The 14,901-nt window shown below is 48.0% G+C and overlaps 1 protein-coding gene and 1 non-coding gene across 7 annotated transcripts; both read right to left on the minus strand.

Annotated features, from left to right (window-relative positions):
- Positions 1-5,887: 5,887 nt before the first annotated feature.
- Maged2 (MAGE family member D2) lies at positions 5,888-14,026 on the minus strand. Of its 6 annotated transcripts, none has more exons than XM_028883463.2 (13): positions 13,926-14,026; positions 12,363-12,428; positions 11,500-11,991; positions 10,583-10,891; positions 10,400-10,463; positions 10,087-10,166; positions 9,532-9,626; positions 8,811-8,890; positions 8,685-8,727; positions 8,296-8,358; positions 7,040-7,154; positions 6,170-6,635; positions 5,888-6,023 (listed from the first exon to the last, which is right to left on the minus strand). In XM_028883463.2, the coding sequence occupies exons 2-12, from the start codon at positions 12,405-12,407 to the stop codon at positions 6,177-6,179; spliced, it is 1,845 nt and encodes a 614-aa protein (XP_028739296.1). In that variant the 5' UTR covers positions 12,408-12,428; positions 13,926-14,026; the 3' UTR covers positions 5,888-6,023; positions 6,170-6,176. The 6 variants fall into 6 exon arrangements, with proteins under 6 accessions (XP_028739296.1, XP_028739294.1, XP_037054804.1 ...); XM_028883461.2 differs by having other exon boundaries at positions 12,363-12,441; positions 13,926-14,022; XM_037198909.1 differs by having other exon boundaries at positions 12,363-12,459; positions 13,926-13,965.
- Positions 7,327-7,453, minus strand: LOC114702902. Its single transcript, XR_003736065.1, has one exon. It is a non-coding gene; the product is annotated as a small nucleolar RNA SNORA11 (small nucleolar RNA).
- Positions 14,027-14,901: the final 875 nt, after the last annotated feature.

Raw genomic sequence — 14,901 nt, forward strand, 5'->3', positions numbered from 1 at the left:
TTCCTTCCTTCCAGGGCTCTTTGTTTTGTTTTATCCCCACAGGACTCCTTCTATCCTCTGTTTTAACCTTTAAGGAGAAGGGGGAGGGAGCTGCCATTTTTAGCTTGGGGCTTAAGCATGCAGGCTGCTAGATTCAGCTGCCCTGTGGGCTCAGGTCCCTGATAGTGCCCTGTGTGCCTGGGCCCTTGTTCCCTTTCTGTGAGCTCTGGTCTCCATAGAAACAGCACGGGGTTGGGGGGCAGTAGCTCCTAGGTCAGAGGAGGTTGTTTTAGGGGTCAACTGTGAGCTTATGGGAAAAGGCATTTGGGAGCACACCTGGACCCCCATGAGTGTCAAATGAAGGGAAATGATTGCATCACCACCATTACTCATTATGATGCTCCCATGTCCCGTAGAGGGAGAATGGTCCCGTTTTTTTGCATGTGTCTTAGGGTGTAGCTCTGTGAGAGAATGACCTCTGACATGAACCAGGCCCTAGGATCCATTCTCAGCTCTGGGAAATCAAACCTCTCCTTGTGGTCTTGGATCATAGTTTTCTCTCTTTCATCTGACAGATCAACAAAGGGAAGCCTTGCTCATTTGGCCCCATCTTATGGCAAAGTCAATCCTGGCTGGAACCCAGCTTGTACCACATGCATCATGCTGTCTTTCTGGCTGGGCAGGTTCCCATCAGCTGTAGTCTCTAGTGCTGACAATCTCTGCCAGGGTAGCCACTAGAGCTATGTAATTTCCCTGTTTCTGTCTTCTCAACTCACAGGAAAGTGTTTAAATTGGTTTAGTGATCTCCCAGCTTGCCTGAAAATCAAGTTACTAGGACATGGTTAAACATGGAAATTATTAAGTCAGGTGCCCCCATGATGTGGTAAAAGCAGTTCGAGGTCATTGGTCTTTACAATGCCAGCTCCCGTGTTGGGATACCCATTGCCAGCTCCCACATACCTATTGCTTCTGCAAGACCAGTTGCATGGTGCTCCAGAGCTGGCCAAATCTGACTGCTTCTTGAGCTCCATCACAGTTACCACCCTTCCCATACTTGATGTCTCCCCTCATCATCCTCACCACTCTGTCCTTTGCTCATGCTCACCTTGCTGTCCCTTTTGGTCCTTCTGTCAGCTGGTAACTGTCAAGGACATAGATAGGTGACCTGAGGGTCTCAGCCTGAATCCCTCTTCTTCATGACTCAGTGTTGATGTTCTCCCTTACCCTATTTTAGAAGTCTGTGGTCCCCACCCTACTGCCTCTTACTCACTCCATTTCCTTCTAAGGCCCAGCTTCTGCTCCAAGATACAGTTCTCCAGGAAGTCCTCCCTATTTGTTCCTTATCTCAGGGGTCACTGGCCTCTGGACATCTCTTCCTTTTCTGGTCTGTTTCTGATTCTCTTATGTCGTGAGTCTCCCTATCCCCTTGCCCAGTTTAGTAACTTGTAAATTTTAGACACTAGTTTCATAAAGGCATTCATTTCTCAGCATCTGTTCCTTTGCCTGGGCTTGTTAGCATACACATTGCTTGAAAAAACTCCGTCCATGTTGCACAGGTTGGAAATGACTTTCAGGAAAGGCATTCATTGCCCTTATTTTTTTTTCAGACACCTGTGCACAGCCACAGTACCATCAGCATTCACATGTGCGACCCCACTTGACTGACAATGGCAATGTGAACTGGGCATAACTATCATAGTTTGTGGATGAGGAGGCTGAGCCACGGAGGAGCAGAAAGCAGCCCCGGGTCACGTGACCAGTACCTGGCAACAGATGCAGGACTGAAAAGCAAGCCTTCTTGCTTGACCTCGGCACTTCCACTCGATAGGTGGGGGATGTCCCAGACTGGGACTGCCCTCTGAACCCCTTCTATGCTATCTTTCTTTATCTTCCACACTGGCGGTGTCCTCCGACTTGATTCTCAGCTCCCACACTCTCTAAAGCAGAGAAAGAAACCACTTCATGCATCAGCCTACACCATGGCATTTCCTTCCTCTCCCGGCCAGGTCTCCTCACTGGAGCTGACCCTGCCCTGCCTGTGCAACTCAGACTTCCATTTGATGGCTGGTGGTGTTCATATGAGTGCCTCCTGTAACATACAAATGGGTGCGTGTGTGTATACAGCAGATCTAAGTCTTCACACTCCTCCTGGTTTCTTTTGTGTGTGTGGAATGTGCATACATGTCTATTCACATGTGTGGGGGCTAGAGGTTGATGGCAGGTGTATTTGTCAGTTGCTCTCCACTTTATTTACTGATCCAGGGTCTCTTGCTGAACCCAACGTTTACCAATTCAACTAGATAGCCAGCTTGCCCAGAGGATCTTCTGTGTCTACTTCTTGAAGCATTGTGATTAGATATGGGTTCTCATCCCCATTAGGCTCTTTATGTGGCTGCTAAGGCTCCTAACTGCAGATCTCACACTTCCCCAGAGCCATCTCCACTGCCTCAAATTTCAAAGGCCTATCATCTTCATCTGTATAGTTCGCAGTTAAGCAGCACCAGCCATGTATCACACAAATCTGTGTCTCTGTGTATTTGTATAGATGTACCTAGCACATGCCACCTTTGCTTAATAATACCCTGGACACAGGAGAGCAGATCCCCTCCTTCTCTGGGATCCCACAGTTCATGCTTTCTTCATCATATAATGGTTCTTCTGTTTGAATTTAACTTGAAAATTGCCTAACCAATTTAAATCACTGGATCCTAGTATGCTTCAAATGCCTAATGCAGGAGCATTAGTGACCATGCACTATAGACAGCACATACTGATTTTCTTCTCTAATCTATCAAACATAAATTTGGCAGGCAGTGACCATTGCCACAGAGTAGTGGTGCATATGAGATTGGACTGGAGTAGGCCCCAAACGCGCTTGTGAATTACACTAGGCTCATGCTCCCTGTAACACGTACCCGTGCATTGCATTGCGTAGCTCACCCTAGGGCCTAATTCAGAACTCCTGATAACCAGCTTCTGGGAGAAAAGAAGCTGGGAACATGATACATGATAAGGAGGAACTAGCTGGAGGTTGAGCTGTTACAGCCCTGCTCAGATGTGACCCTGCTAGGAAGCACGAAGGAACAGTACCTCTGGGGGTCATGCATCTGCTTCATCTCCATCTGGAAAGCACCCTGTCATCCCAGAACTTTGAAGGGTGTCAGAGGCAAAAGTGTCAGGAAGTTAAGGGCAGTCTAAGCTACATAGGGGTGTTTGAGACCAGCCTGGGCTACTTGAGACTGTCTCAAAAACTATCACAAAACGAAGAGATGGCAGCAACCTGGTCAGAAGCCCTAATCAATGTTAACTGAGTCATGCTAGAGGGCCAGAAAATAGGGAGAACTGATTGTGATAGCGATATTGGAATAAAATACTACAAAGGCACACATCATGTACCAGGCCCAGTTCTAATTGCTTTGCCTGTAGATATTTTGAGTAGTAAGCGAACAGCTCTCCCAGAACAGGCTGTGTGGGAATATTTATGCCCTATTAACTTACCAACAGCTTTCTTCATACAACTCAGTGCTTGTTCAATGAACTAGTGTACAAATTGCCCCAGGGCAACAATAGTTGCTATGTGTAATTTCTATGTGTTGCCTTTCACATTTAACTTTTAGCTTAAAACACGTTATCTAGTCATTATTAACCTTGTGTTGGATTTTTTTAAGTGATGCTGGAGATTGAAGCAAGGGCCTTGTAGATGATAGGCAAGCACTCTACCACTGAACTACGTTCTCGTCTCTCTTTTTACTTCTTGACACAGGTTCTCAGTAATTTGCCCAGGCTGGCCGTGAACTCACTCTGTAAACCAGACAGCCTTTGAACTTACAATCCTCCTACCCCAGCCTCCTAAGTAGCTGGGACTGCAGGCCATGCTTTTCTTTATACATGAATCATAACTATGTCACATTATTATAGTCCACTTAGGGAAAACAAATGTCAAGGGAAGGGAAAAATTTAGACAAAAAATATCTATAGGCTTTTTGGAAGGTGAGATTGTTCAAAGGGCTCTTCCTACTCCTAGCCAAGGAGAAGATACATGCTATAATGCAGAATTATTTGGATTTAGCTAATGACATCCTAAAGGAAGGCCTAGAAACTGCAGTGTCTATTTGTTACAATAAGGCATCTAGGCTGAAAAGGTGGCAGAAACAAGGTCTTCTGTGATCTTCTCAGCCACGCCCTCTGCCATGCTGTAACCCCACTTGCCAGGGATGATTTTTTTCTCCCTGCCCCACCTGCCTTCAAGGCCTGACACTTGGGTTTCCTGAGAAGTGGGGAACTCTATAAACCCAGTGGCCTGTGGAGGACACACAGCAAGGGTGGAGTTCTTTATGACTGATTCACTCTTACCTCTGCCAAGCACTTGAAACTCCGGTTTTATTAGACCTACAGTCCTCAAGTTCTTCAGGACCCTCCATTATCTCCTAGTCCCCATTTTTACATATGTGTCACCTGGCAATGAGGTAACCTTTGACACAGTATCCACTGACTCCTTCCTAGGATGCCAAAGCTGACTCTGACTGGATAGCATAGGTACCATCCAGCCTCCTGAGGAGACCATGGCTTGCACCCCAATTGAAAGACCTGCTTCTAGTGAAGACCTCCGTGGGAGTGCATGTAGATCTGAATCGTTGGCCATAGGTAAGAGGTAACAGCCTGTCTGGCTGCTTTGTGGTTGTTTTTCCCCCCAATCATTTTTCCTAAGCAATAAATGTTGCTTTAATTGCATATAGAGTGGAAGAGGTGGCCATTACAAGGGCCTCATTACCCACAAGACTTTCTCAGTGACGGGGAACCTATTATCACAGGAATTAGAGATGGTAAGTCTTCCCACAAAGAAAAGAGCAAAACTTCCCACATACACTCAAGGCAATGTCTGGTAGCCTTTGTGCTATGTCCCTTAGTGAGCAACGGCAGAAATGCCTTTAATCCCAGGAGAGGACTCTGGGTTTCCTGTCTATACAGGTGCTTTGACACCCATATGGATAGATCAACTAACATTCTGGCTTCCAAGCCATCATCTCCTTACATACAACTACCCTACTGTGTGACTAAAACTTAAGTTTTCTCTCTACCCTTCCCCCAGACACCTGGAACACCATCAGACATACAGCATCCACCAAGGATATTAATTTAGCTTGGTGCCCCATTCTTGGGCTTAAGACTCCTAGCCACAGACCCCACACACACCAGTCCTTAATCTACCTGATCTACGAATCTTTCTCCACATCTGTTCCATTGTCCAGTCTCTTCTGTCAGTCTTTGTAAGCACTGTTTTAAGTCAGGCACCAGAACACAGTAGCTAAGATCTAGATTCATGCTCACTCCCCTTGGTCCTGTGTTCTTATTCTAAACCCAAATGCCAAAAACCCAATCCTGGGAGTAAACCAATACTCATTTTCTTGGTTGCTGTACCCAGATTGCCATTCATACTGTTAGGGCTCCAGCCCTTCCCTGCCCTAATCATGAGCTCTATGCACTATCAGGATCTTCCACTGCTTGATGTCTCCTAAGTCCTGTCTGCACAGTGCATTCTCCCAGGCTTTGCAGCAGTCCAGGCCTTTCATCTCCTCAGGGACTGGAATGCATGGATCAGTGGTCAATTTTTCCCTCTCCACTGTAATATATTACACTCTTCTTCCCCGAGAAAACGTTCTTTCGTTTGGGTCTAACCACTCCCATTTCTCAAAAGGAGAGTCAGGCCTCTTTTTGAAACAGTGTCTTCTGAGACTACAATCCCCATGTTTCTACCCCACAGAAAGCCTCCCTACTCTAGAGGAGAGAAATGCCTGACCTACTCCAGAGAGATGTGCTCATTCTCATTCTCAGGAATCCAACCACCGTGATGGAAACTTTGCCAATTGTTTTTAGGATGTGACAACCTACCCCCAAAAAGGCAATAAACTCAGAAATGGCAAATAGATTTAATATAGAGTGTCGACTTCAATGGATAGATAGTGGCTGCCTAGAGTGCTGCGTTGAGTAGATTTCTGGGAGCGCACCCTGGCTTGAGAAGAAGATGCTGCGATTATTAGCAATATCTGCAAACACAAGTAAAGGAAAATCAGTCAGGCTCTAGCAAACAGGTCACAGTAAAATCACAGAAGAGTTCCCACGTGCTTCATGCGTATCTCCAACCCAGGCCTCAGCTCCCCATCCCACCCCCATGGGCCCCCAAGACGGATACCTGCATCTCACTTGTAGGAGAAACCACAGGCACCAGAGCTGCTGCTGGGACTGGCCCCAGCCCCACTAAGGCCAGCGAAGAGCCCAAATGTGAGAGTGGCAGTCAGGTTGGAGCTGGGACTGAAGCCACCACTGGCACCAGCACTGGCACCAGCACTGGCACCAGTACCAACACCGCCACTGGTACTGGCACCAGCACTGGCACTGGCACTGGCACCACCACTTTCTTGGGCCTTGGCTTTAGTTTCAGCTCCTGCCTGGATCCGGGCCTTTGCCCAGGGCCCAATATCAGCTTCGTCCCAGTTGCAGGGCCCAGCGGCATTCTCGGAGCCGAGGCCAATGCCCATCTGAGCTCGAATCTCAGCCCTCGCCTTGGCTTCAGCAGCAGCCTCAGCTGCAGCCTTCAAATCTGCTTCCATCGCCTCTCGGTACTGAGCTGCCCATTCCTTGGGATCCTTCTTTTGCACCTGAAATGGAAATAATAACCTTCAGAAAGTTCACAATCAGAGAATTTAGAATCCACTGTTTGCAAGGCAGCATACTATACACTGTATGTCATGTAACAATGCAGTTAGTACTCTAAGTAATCCTGCACTGACCAGTCCATCCCTTCATCAACTCTTAACTGGCTCTATGATTTGGCTACATTACCCGCCAACTACTCTGAGGCTGTTTTCCTATGTGCAATACAACAAAGCCATACCAGTTGTAAGGATTAAATGATCTAGATACAGTGCTTGTCACAGTGTTTGATATCTCAGAAGCTTTAAAATGTCCAGATATGAATATCTGGACACTCTGAACATAGAATGCCCCATCCCGGGGCACCCCATAACCTTCATATTCCAAGTACAAATGGCTCTCCAATTACCTTACAAGCAAACTTGAGAACCTTCATCTTGCTGGTTTCATAGTAAGAGCGCAGGCCCCAGAAGAACTCATATTCAGGAGGATTGCTATTGGGTACTCTGGCGTAGTCCAAGTACCTATGAAAGAGAGATTCAAAGTCTATTTCTAGGGTCAAATGTGAACCACTCATGAATGGACTAGATAGGCTGTAGATGCACACATTCTCAACTAAATACTTCAGTCCTTCCCCAATATTGAACCTTATCGTATTGGTTATGCCCAGAAACCACATGGAAGAACTGGAGAGAAACATGTAGGGCACTTGCTCACAGGAGAACAAAGTGTTGTACTCCTTGTTACAATGGCCCCAGATTCCTGTTGGGTGTGTTGTAAACAGAGAAGCCATTCTTCAGGGTCCCTGCTCTGAGGACACCACACTGCAAGGATTTGGAAGGAGGACTGGCCAAGCTCTGGAAAGATCCACTATTTAAAAAAAAAACTGGCCAGGCATGGTGGCACATGCCTTTAATTCCAGCTCTCAGGAGGATGAAGCAGGAGTTAACAGTGATCCTTAGCTACATAAGTTTGAGGCCAGTCTGGTGTACATGAAGAGAGAGAGAGAACTGTTCTTGACTAACTATTCCTTTCTTTATAGACTCTCCCCCTCTGTCTTTGTGTGTGTGTGTGTGTGTGATCATGCTCCTAAACACACCTGTTTCTCTATGTGAGAGCATGCATATTCTTCTCTGACACCTAATGATACAAGGTAGACTCCTAGTTACAAAGTTAACAGGTTAGGACTCCAAACCCAAATGAGCCTTTTTTTAATCCCCTGTGGGCCAGGCTCAACCATCCCCTCTTAGGGATCATATCCCTTACCCATGAATGGTACACAATTATGTAAATGAAATCAAATGCACAAGTCTAGAGTACCCAGCACTGTCCTGGGTTGCCTAAGGGTACCACTTGATGCCATTTTCATGGAAATCAATTTTTACAAAGCACTACTTAGCAGAGTAAAAAAAGCCATGTTCTAAACACAACTTTTATTCTGAGCAAATGGCATTAATTCATTAAGACTGTTTCCATCTCCCTCACAGAGCTATTCTGAAGCCACATATAAAACAGAAATCTGTGACTGCTCTCAGAAATAACCTGCCAATAGCATACACACATGCACACATTCAGACCACACATGCAGAGACTTGCACAGAACACATCCATTATCAAAAGAGACAAAATGCATGGAACACACCAACAACAGACACAGGCACTTACTTCTGCTTCACAAACTCATCAGTAATGAGCTTCTTCACATCCCCAAAGAGTGAGTGATGTATCCTGAGAACATAGAAAGCTGAATAAACAAATAAATATAATCAAATCTGTCACACCTCCCAGATGCTGGTAGAGGCATTTTCACAAGAGAAAATAGATGTACAGTACAGAGAAAGCTCTGTGGAAGCTCAAGAGACAGTGAGAAGGTGAGCAGAGATGAGAGACATTTCCCCATCCACACAGGTCAGACCCCTGGACCCACTACCCAGCTTAGTATTCCCCACCCCCACCCCACGCTCCCCAGACCACCAGGTTGATGCAATCCTGGGACCGTCCTCTCTTGCCAAAAGACAACACGGACAGCAAGCGCTGAGAGAGCCCAATCATACCCAGGACGCAGCCCCAACTTGCGCAGCACCTCCCAGATGACAGCTGTAAGAGGAGGCAAGGAGAGAAAATGAGCATCTGGAATTCAGACAATAGCCACCTATTCAACTGCATGCCCAGCCACTCACCCTCACTGGACCGATTTCCATTCATGAAAATGATGCTAAGAAGCACCATGAGGAGGCCGAGCTTAGGTGAGTCCTTGGTCCTAAGAGGATAACAGGACAAAGAGAAAGTTTATGATCATAAGTCATCATCTATCCAACACAGTTCATTAGGCCAGCCTCTCCTAGATTCCTCAGATACAGAGAATTCGGCCTACTCTGTGGTCCCAGCTATCTATGGCCCAAAACAAGGTGCTTTCACTCTTGAGTCAAGGTCTCCAGTAAAATGGGAAGCCACATACTATCCCTACCCAGGGTTAGCAAGACATGGACGAATGCCTGTCAACCACACAGGCGCTCAGTTAATGGGAGTCTTTTCTTCCTCTCCTAAAACCCCTGGCCCCGAGAAATTCTAGATGGAACCCCAGTGACACCCCTGCCCTCAAGCATCGTGATCCACACCAGAAGTCCCTCTGAGAGCCACCCTTCCACAGCCAGGCCAGGCACCCAGTAGAAGAGACAAGTAACAAGAGGCTGATTTCCTGGGAGCCTGTGAGAAAGCAAATGTGGCAGCAGGAATGCCCCAGTCCAGGCTCTGAAACCCTTCTGTCATAATCTGGTACCACTGTTGCTCACAGGGATCCAGTCATGTGTGGGAGCTGGGACATGGGCATTTAGACCATCTTTCCTGAGCTTCTCAGAGGAAGCAGAAGCCCCTTCCCACCCTAGCACTTTCCCAGCTTACGTTCCCAGTATGCCTGCATCAGTGGGCTCTAGGGTACTGAGAAGAATATACAAGTGGTCACTCTTGTCGATTTCCTTCAGTTGGATTCCAAATACCTGTGGATGAGAATAGCTTATAAATTCATAAAACGCAGCTTCCCATGGCTCCTTATAGCAGCTAAAGATTTTTTGTGTGAGAGAAACTAAATATTGTATATAAAGCACATCGTTAAGTGCATATTATACATGTAACAAACATAGGGTGGTCATCCATAGCATCTTTGTGATCAGTGGAAATTTAGGGAGACAGAGAGGTGTGCATCTGCAATACATGAGACGGTGTATCCAGCAACAGACACAAGCTAGGACTGAGCTACATAGCTTTAGTACTGGCTGTGTTTCCACTGCTGACTTGCTGAGTGATCAGTGGCTGCCCCTCCCTAGGCCACTGTGTGCTCATCAGCACAGTAATGAGAACGTATTAGGTCTCTGTGCTTCCTCCCAGGAGGGTGATCATATACCTTTCTTCTGTTTAAGGTTTCCCCAGTGCACCCATCCCCCAGGGCTGCCCCTTCACCTTCTCCAAGGAATAGCCTGCTCGTTCTATGATTTCAGGGTATACATCAGTATATTCTTTTATGATGTCCTTCAGCATATCTGCAAAAGGAGAGTGTTGTAAACATCTGTGCTGTAGAGATACCAGGTGACCCTCATGCCCAACCTACAGACCCTTTCTTGTCCATGTCATGGGTGGTATAGTCAGGTTTGGGGCTTATCAATAAAGATGCCAGTACTGGGAGAACTCTGGGAGAAAAGACAGGGACAGATGTCCCCGGAACACTGGAGAGAAGGCAAAGCTCAAGAGAGGGAAAGTGTTTGTAGGACTGTACCTGAGCGCCTGATGGGAATCTTTGTCTGATCTTTAGCCAACAGGTACTTCACCAAGTCATTTGCCTAGGGGAGAAGGAAATGGTGAAAAGACTAAAAAAGTCTGCAGAAAACTTCAAAGCACAACAGAGAAGAAGTCGGACAAGGCAGTGGGAAAGGTGGGCTGCAGAGGATGGAGTTCATACCCTTCCTTGTAAAAGGGCCACATCTCTAGGTGGGGGTGCCTCAGGTTCTTGGGATGACTGCAGCTTGGCAGCTCTTCTTCGGGCCTTGCCTCTCCGAGCTCTAGGTGACCTCAGAGAAAGCAAAGCTCTCCGAGCCCAAGCAGCCAACCGAGTCCTTGATGCCCTGCGGGCCCAAAAGGCTATGGGTCCCCTTGAAGCTCTGCGGGCCATGGAGGCCATTAGGGCCTTTGAGACCCTCCGACCACCTGTGGTTTCCGAAGCCTGACTCTGATCACTGTTGCCATCCTCTTCCCCATCCAGGTGTTTCACCTGCATCAACAGAGGAGGGTCAACACCAACAAGTGCAGCAGGTAGTTCTTTCTCCTACCTCAGTCTCTTCTGGGATGTATCCCCTAAGCCTGCCCTTGTAGTAATAGTCTGCCTCACTGGACACTAGCCATCCTGAGTCATGGGCTTATCACTGAGTACCAGTTGGGAATTTCCTCCTTGAGTGGATCAGGAACAACTCAAAAATGAGGCGCGAGGCTTTTCTTCTCCCTATGTCCACCACTGACTCTGCTTATACCACCCTGGACTAGTCCTGTCTCTGGACATGAGTTTCTTTCTCTAGAGAATGAAACCATAGGAGGTACGTTCAGATATGAGACTACACATGTGCATATGGCCAACTCGAGGCCTAAAGTGGACAGCTACTGTGTAAATATAAACTGATCACAGTCAGATTGCAGCTATGTGTATTCCCGTCTCAGCTCCCCACCAGCCTCTGAGCTCTGTGGATACAAGCACTATAATACATTCCTCTTAGTGTGCCCTGTGTCTTTCATGAGGACAGGAATCCTTTTAATGCTTGCAGAACAAATGAACCGAATGACACGATGACTGTGGAGAAGCAAGGGCAGTTAAGGCAGAGGCCTTACCTTTTGGGTATTCTTGGCTTTGACCTTGGGCCGAGTATCCTGATTCTCCTGGACCTGGGCAGCTGCACCCTCAGGCTCTGGTTCATCTGCTCCAGCCTGAGAGGCAGCAGCCTCAGTCTCAGGGGCCTTTGTATTGACCTTCGGATCAGTAACAGAGCTGACCTTTTTGGTCTGGGTTGCAGGCACTGTCACGGCCTGCAGGTCAGCCTTCTGCGTTTTGGTGTCAGCTGCTGGGCTCTTGGTTTCAGCTGCTAGAACCTGGGTGTCAGTCGGCTGTGTGGTAGGTGAGGCCTTGGTGTCAGCTGCCTCAGGAGCCTCTGGAGCCTTTGAGACCTCTGGAGCCTTCGGGTTTCCAGAGGCTTTGGGGACCTCTGCAGCCTCTGAGACCTCTGGTGCCTTTTCAGCCTTTGGTTTCTCTGAGACCTCCAAGTTCTGGGTCACGGTCAACAGGTCCTGCATCGTGGAACCGCTGTCCTTTTCTGAAGCTTTGCCCTGCAAGGGGAAACAGGGAACTTCACTGACCTTCTCCCCACCCTCAACTATGCAAATGATCCCCCCAAATTCCGAGGCAACACTTCTCTAACCTGTAAAGACTCCTACCTGCAGTGTGCTCTGACCATCTCATCCTAAAAACGCCTCCCATTCCCTTTAGCAAAAAGTAATGACAGAACAAGGGCCCGCCCACCCTCTCTCCCTTCCTCCTGGCCTCCTGGCCTCCCATCCACTGGGGAGAGGGGATGCACCCTGGCAAAGAAGTGGGTGGACAATGACAGGGATGGGAGGAGAAGCTCCAAGGATTTGGAATAGCAGAATGGGCTGGAAAGGCAAAGCATAAAGAAAGAGGGGCCAAAAATCGGGCTTACCTGAAAGCTAGTTGGACCTGCACCACTCTCGCTTGATTCAGACATGTCTCAAGTTCAAAGCTGAGTCTGAAGAGAAGGCCTGGGTCAAGTGGAGAGCCTGCTGAACGTCGTATCCCTCGTTCTGCCTAGAAGCTGAGCCTCACCTCCTCTAGGGCCCCAATGCCCAGCCCCTCCCCGAGCCCCAACCAGTAGGTTCTCAGATACAGAAATTCTGTCTCTAGGTCTCAGTTCTCTGCAGCCGCACCCTCCCCTCCTCCAGGAAGATGTGCCAGCGCGGCAGCTCTGAGGACCCCGCCCCCTTTTCCCAGCGCACCCCCCCCCAGCCGCAGGCCTGGAATGCGCATGCGCGTCTGCTGCAGCGCCCTTTCAACCCCGCCTGCTTTCCCAGTACAAACCCGTTCTTTGAAGTTCACCGTGCACATGCGCATTCAGCAGCTGGCCCTGTCTCCGTGCTAGCCCTTCTCAACACGCCCCTTTCTCGCTATACATAAAGCGCATGCGCAGTGGCCGCGGTCTCAGTCCAGCACCCAGCCCCTACACACGCCCCTTTCTAGGTCCGCAATGCTGTTCGGCCCCGCCCCCTCCTCAACTAGCCTTCCTTCCAAACTGTCGCAGTGTCTGGTGGTCTTAGCCCCTCCCCTACTCACATCCACCCTATCAATTTCACAGAGCCTCCAGGTCCCGCCCTTTATCCTAACACGCCCCCCTCCAAACGGTAAAACCCAAATTGGGTTTGGCTCCTTCCCTGTAACACCCCCTCCTCAACTCAGGACTGAACTTGTGATTCCATCTTGGGCCCAGCTAAACGGGGTCCAGTCCCCTCCCTTCCTAACTGGATGGATTCGGTAAGATTTGGCTCTTGAGGCAGGTTTTCTCCAGATCCCAGAGGGTGGGGCCGACCCCTAGCAGGCTCTCATCCAAAGCTGGGGCCCATGGCTCACCTCGTCCTCCTACAATTCCCGAGTGTGTCCACTCTCTCCAAGCCCCTCCGAAACTCAGATACTGCCCTCCCCACTAAAGGCCGGAAGTGGTCCCGCCCCTTTCCGCCTCCCTAGGGGGCCTCCGTCCCAGCCCGTCTGCCCTTCCCCCCCCCCATCACTCCTTATCCTCCCCCCCACCTCCTTATTCCCTCTGCCTGACTCCGGACTCCCTATTTCCCACCGCATTTCCTATTTACTCTACAAAATCTCTTCCCATTCCTTACATCCTCTTCTGTATTACCTATGCACACACACACCCCAATGTTCCTTAACCCTTCTCTGCAAACCCCTATTCTCCTCTCTGGATCTCGCCTTCCCCTTCACATTTCCCCGTATTCCTCGTTCTCCTCCCAACATGCACAGTTCCCCCCTTTTCTCGCCTCCACCTCCACCAGTCTCTGCTGTCCAGTCCATATACAGCCTACTACTTTCTTGGTCGTTCTCTTTCCCACACCACATTAAATGCAGCACCTCTTCTCCAGCTACAGTAGTGAAATAAGAATTGTCCACCTGCCCAGCTGTAGATTTCAGGGGGTTAGAACCAGTGTCTGGTCACCAGGAAAGCCCAATCTTGTCCTCTCACCTTGTCCTCTAGCGAGTCTGGGATGCGTGTGCCTGCTCTCAGTCCCTCTTGAAGTCTCAGCCTCCTGGACTAGTGCTGCAGACAGCCCAGCCCAGCCCAGCCCAGCCCCTTTCCGCAGCCCCCTACCCCCGCCCCCCTTCCTCGGGGGTGGGGCAATGGGGCCCTGCTCAATGCTGTCTGACGCCAAAGCCCATGTTTATGCCACTGTACCAGGCTCGGTCTGAAGCCCTTCCAAGCCAAACTGCCCCACGAAAACGATTCATTCATTGAATTTATTTATTTTATATCGTTATTTTCTCATACTACAAAGGTAGTGTGTTGTATGAAAATCAGAAAAATGCAGAAATATGTAACAGATAATGAAAGGCTACCTTTAATCTCATTCCCCAGAAATAGTCATGATTAGGACATTTTTTTCTATTCATAGTCTGAATATTTGTGCTTTCTCTCCACACAGGCTACATACTATACGTACTGTTCTTATAACTGCTTTTTTCAGTTATATATTCAAACTTCTCTTCCTTAGTGTGTATTTTTCTTAGTAGTGCATAATGTTTTCATGTATAAATGTCCTATAATTTATTTGCTTGGTTCAGCTTGCATGTACTTTTGGATTGTTTCCCCCTTTCCCGCACGATTACAAACAATGCTACAAGGAACATCCTGGTGTCTATATTGGACTCTTTCGTTACTTTATAATGTTTTTGCTGACTCAAATCGTTTGAAAAAAAAACTTCCATTTTCAGCATAAGTTAATTGTACAAAGTAATGAGTTTTATTATGGCATTTACATACTCGCCCTCATTAAGGTTTCTCACTAATTTGAGAGGGCACTTCTGTTACCTAATAAATTCACATAAAGAATTGGGTCTCTTCAAGAGAACAAGATAGAATACAAAAACAAAGTGAAGTAGACAAAACCATTATTAGCAATAGAGCATATGAATGCAGACCCAGAAAAGTTTATTAGAAACTA

This window comes from Peromyscus leucopus, chromosome X (assembly GCF_004664715.2).
Source record: "Peromyscus leucopus breed LL Stock chromosome X, UCI_PerLeu_2.1, whole genome shotgun sequence".
In the NCBI taxonomy this organism is placed as follows: Eukaryota; Metazoa; Chordata; class Mammalia; order Rodentia; family Cricetidae; genus Peromyscus; species Peromyscus leucopus.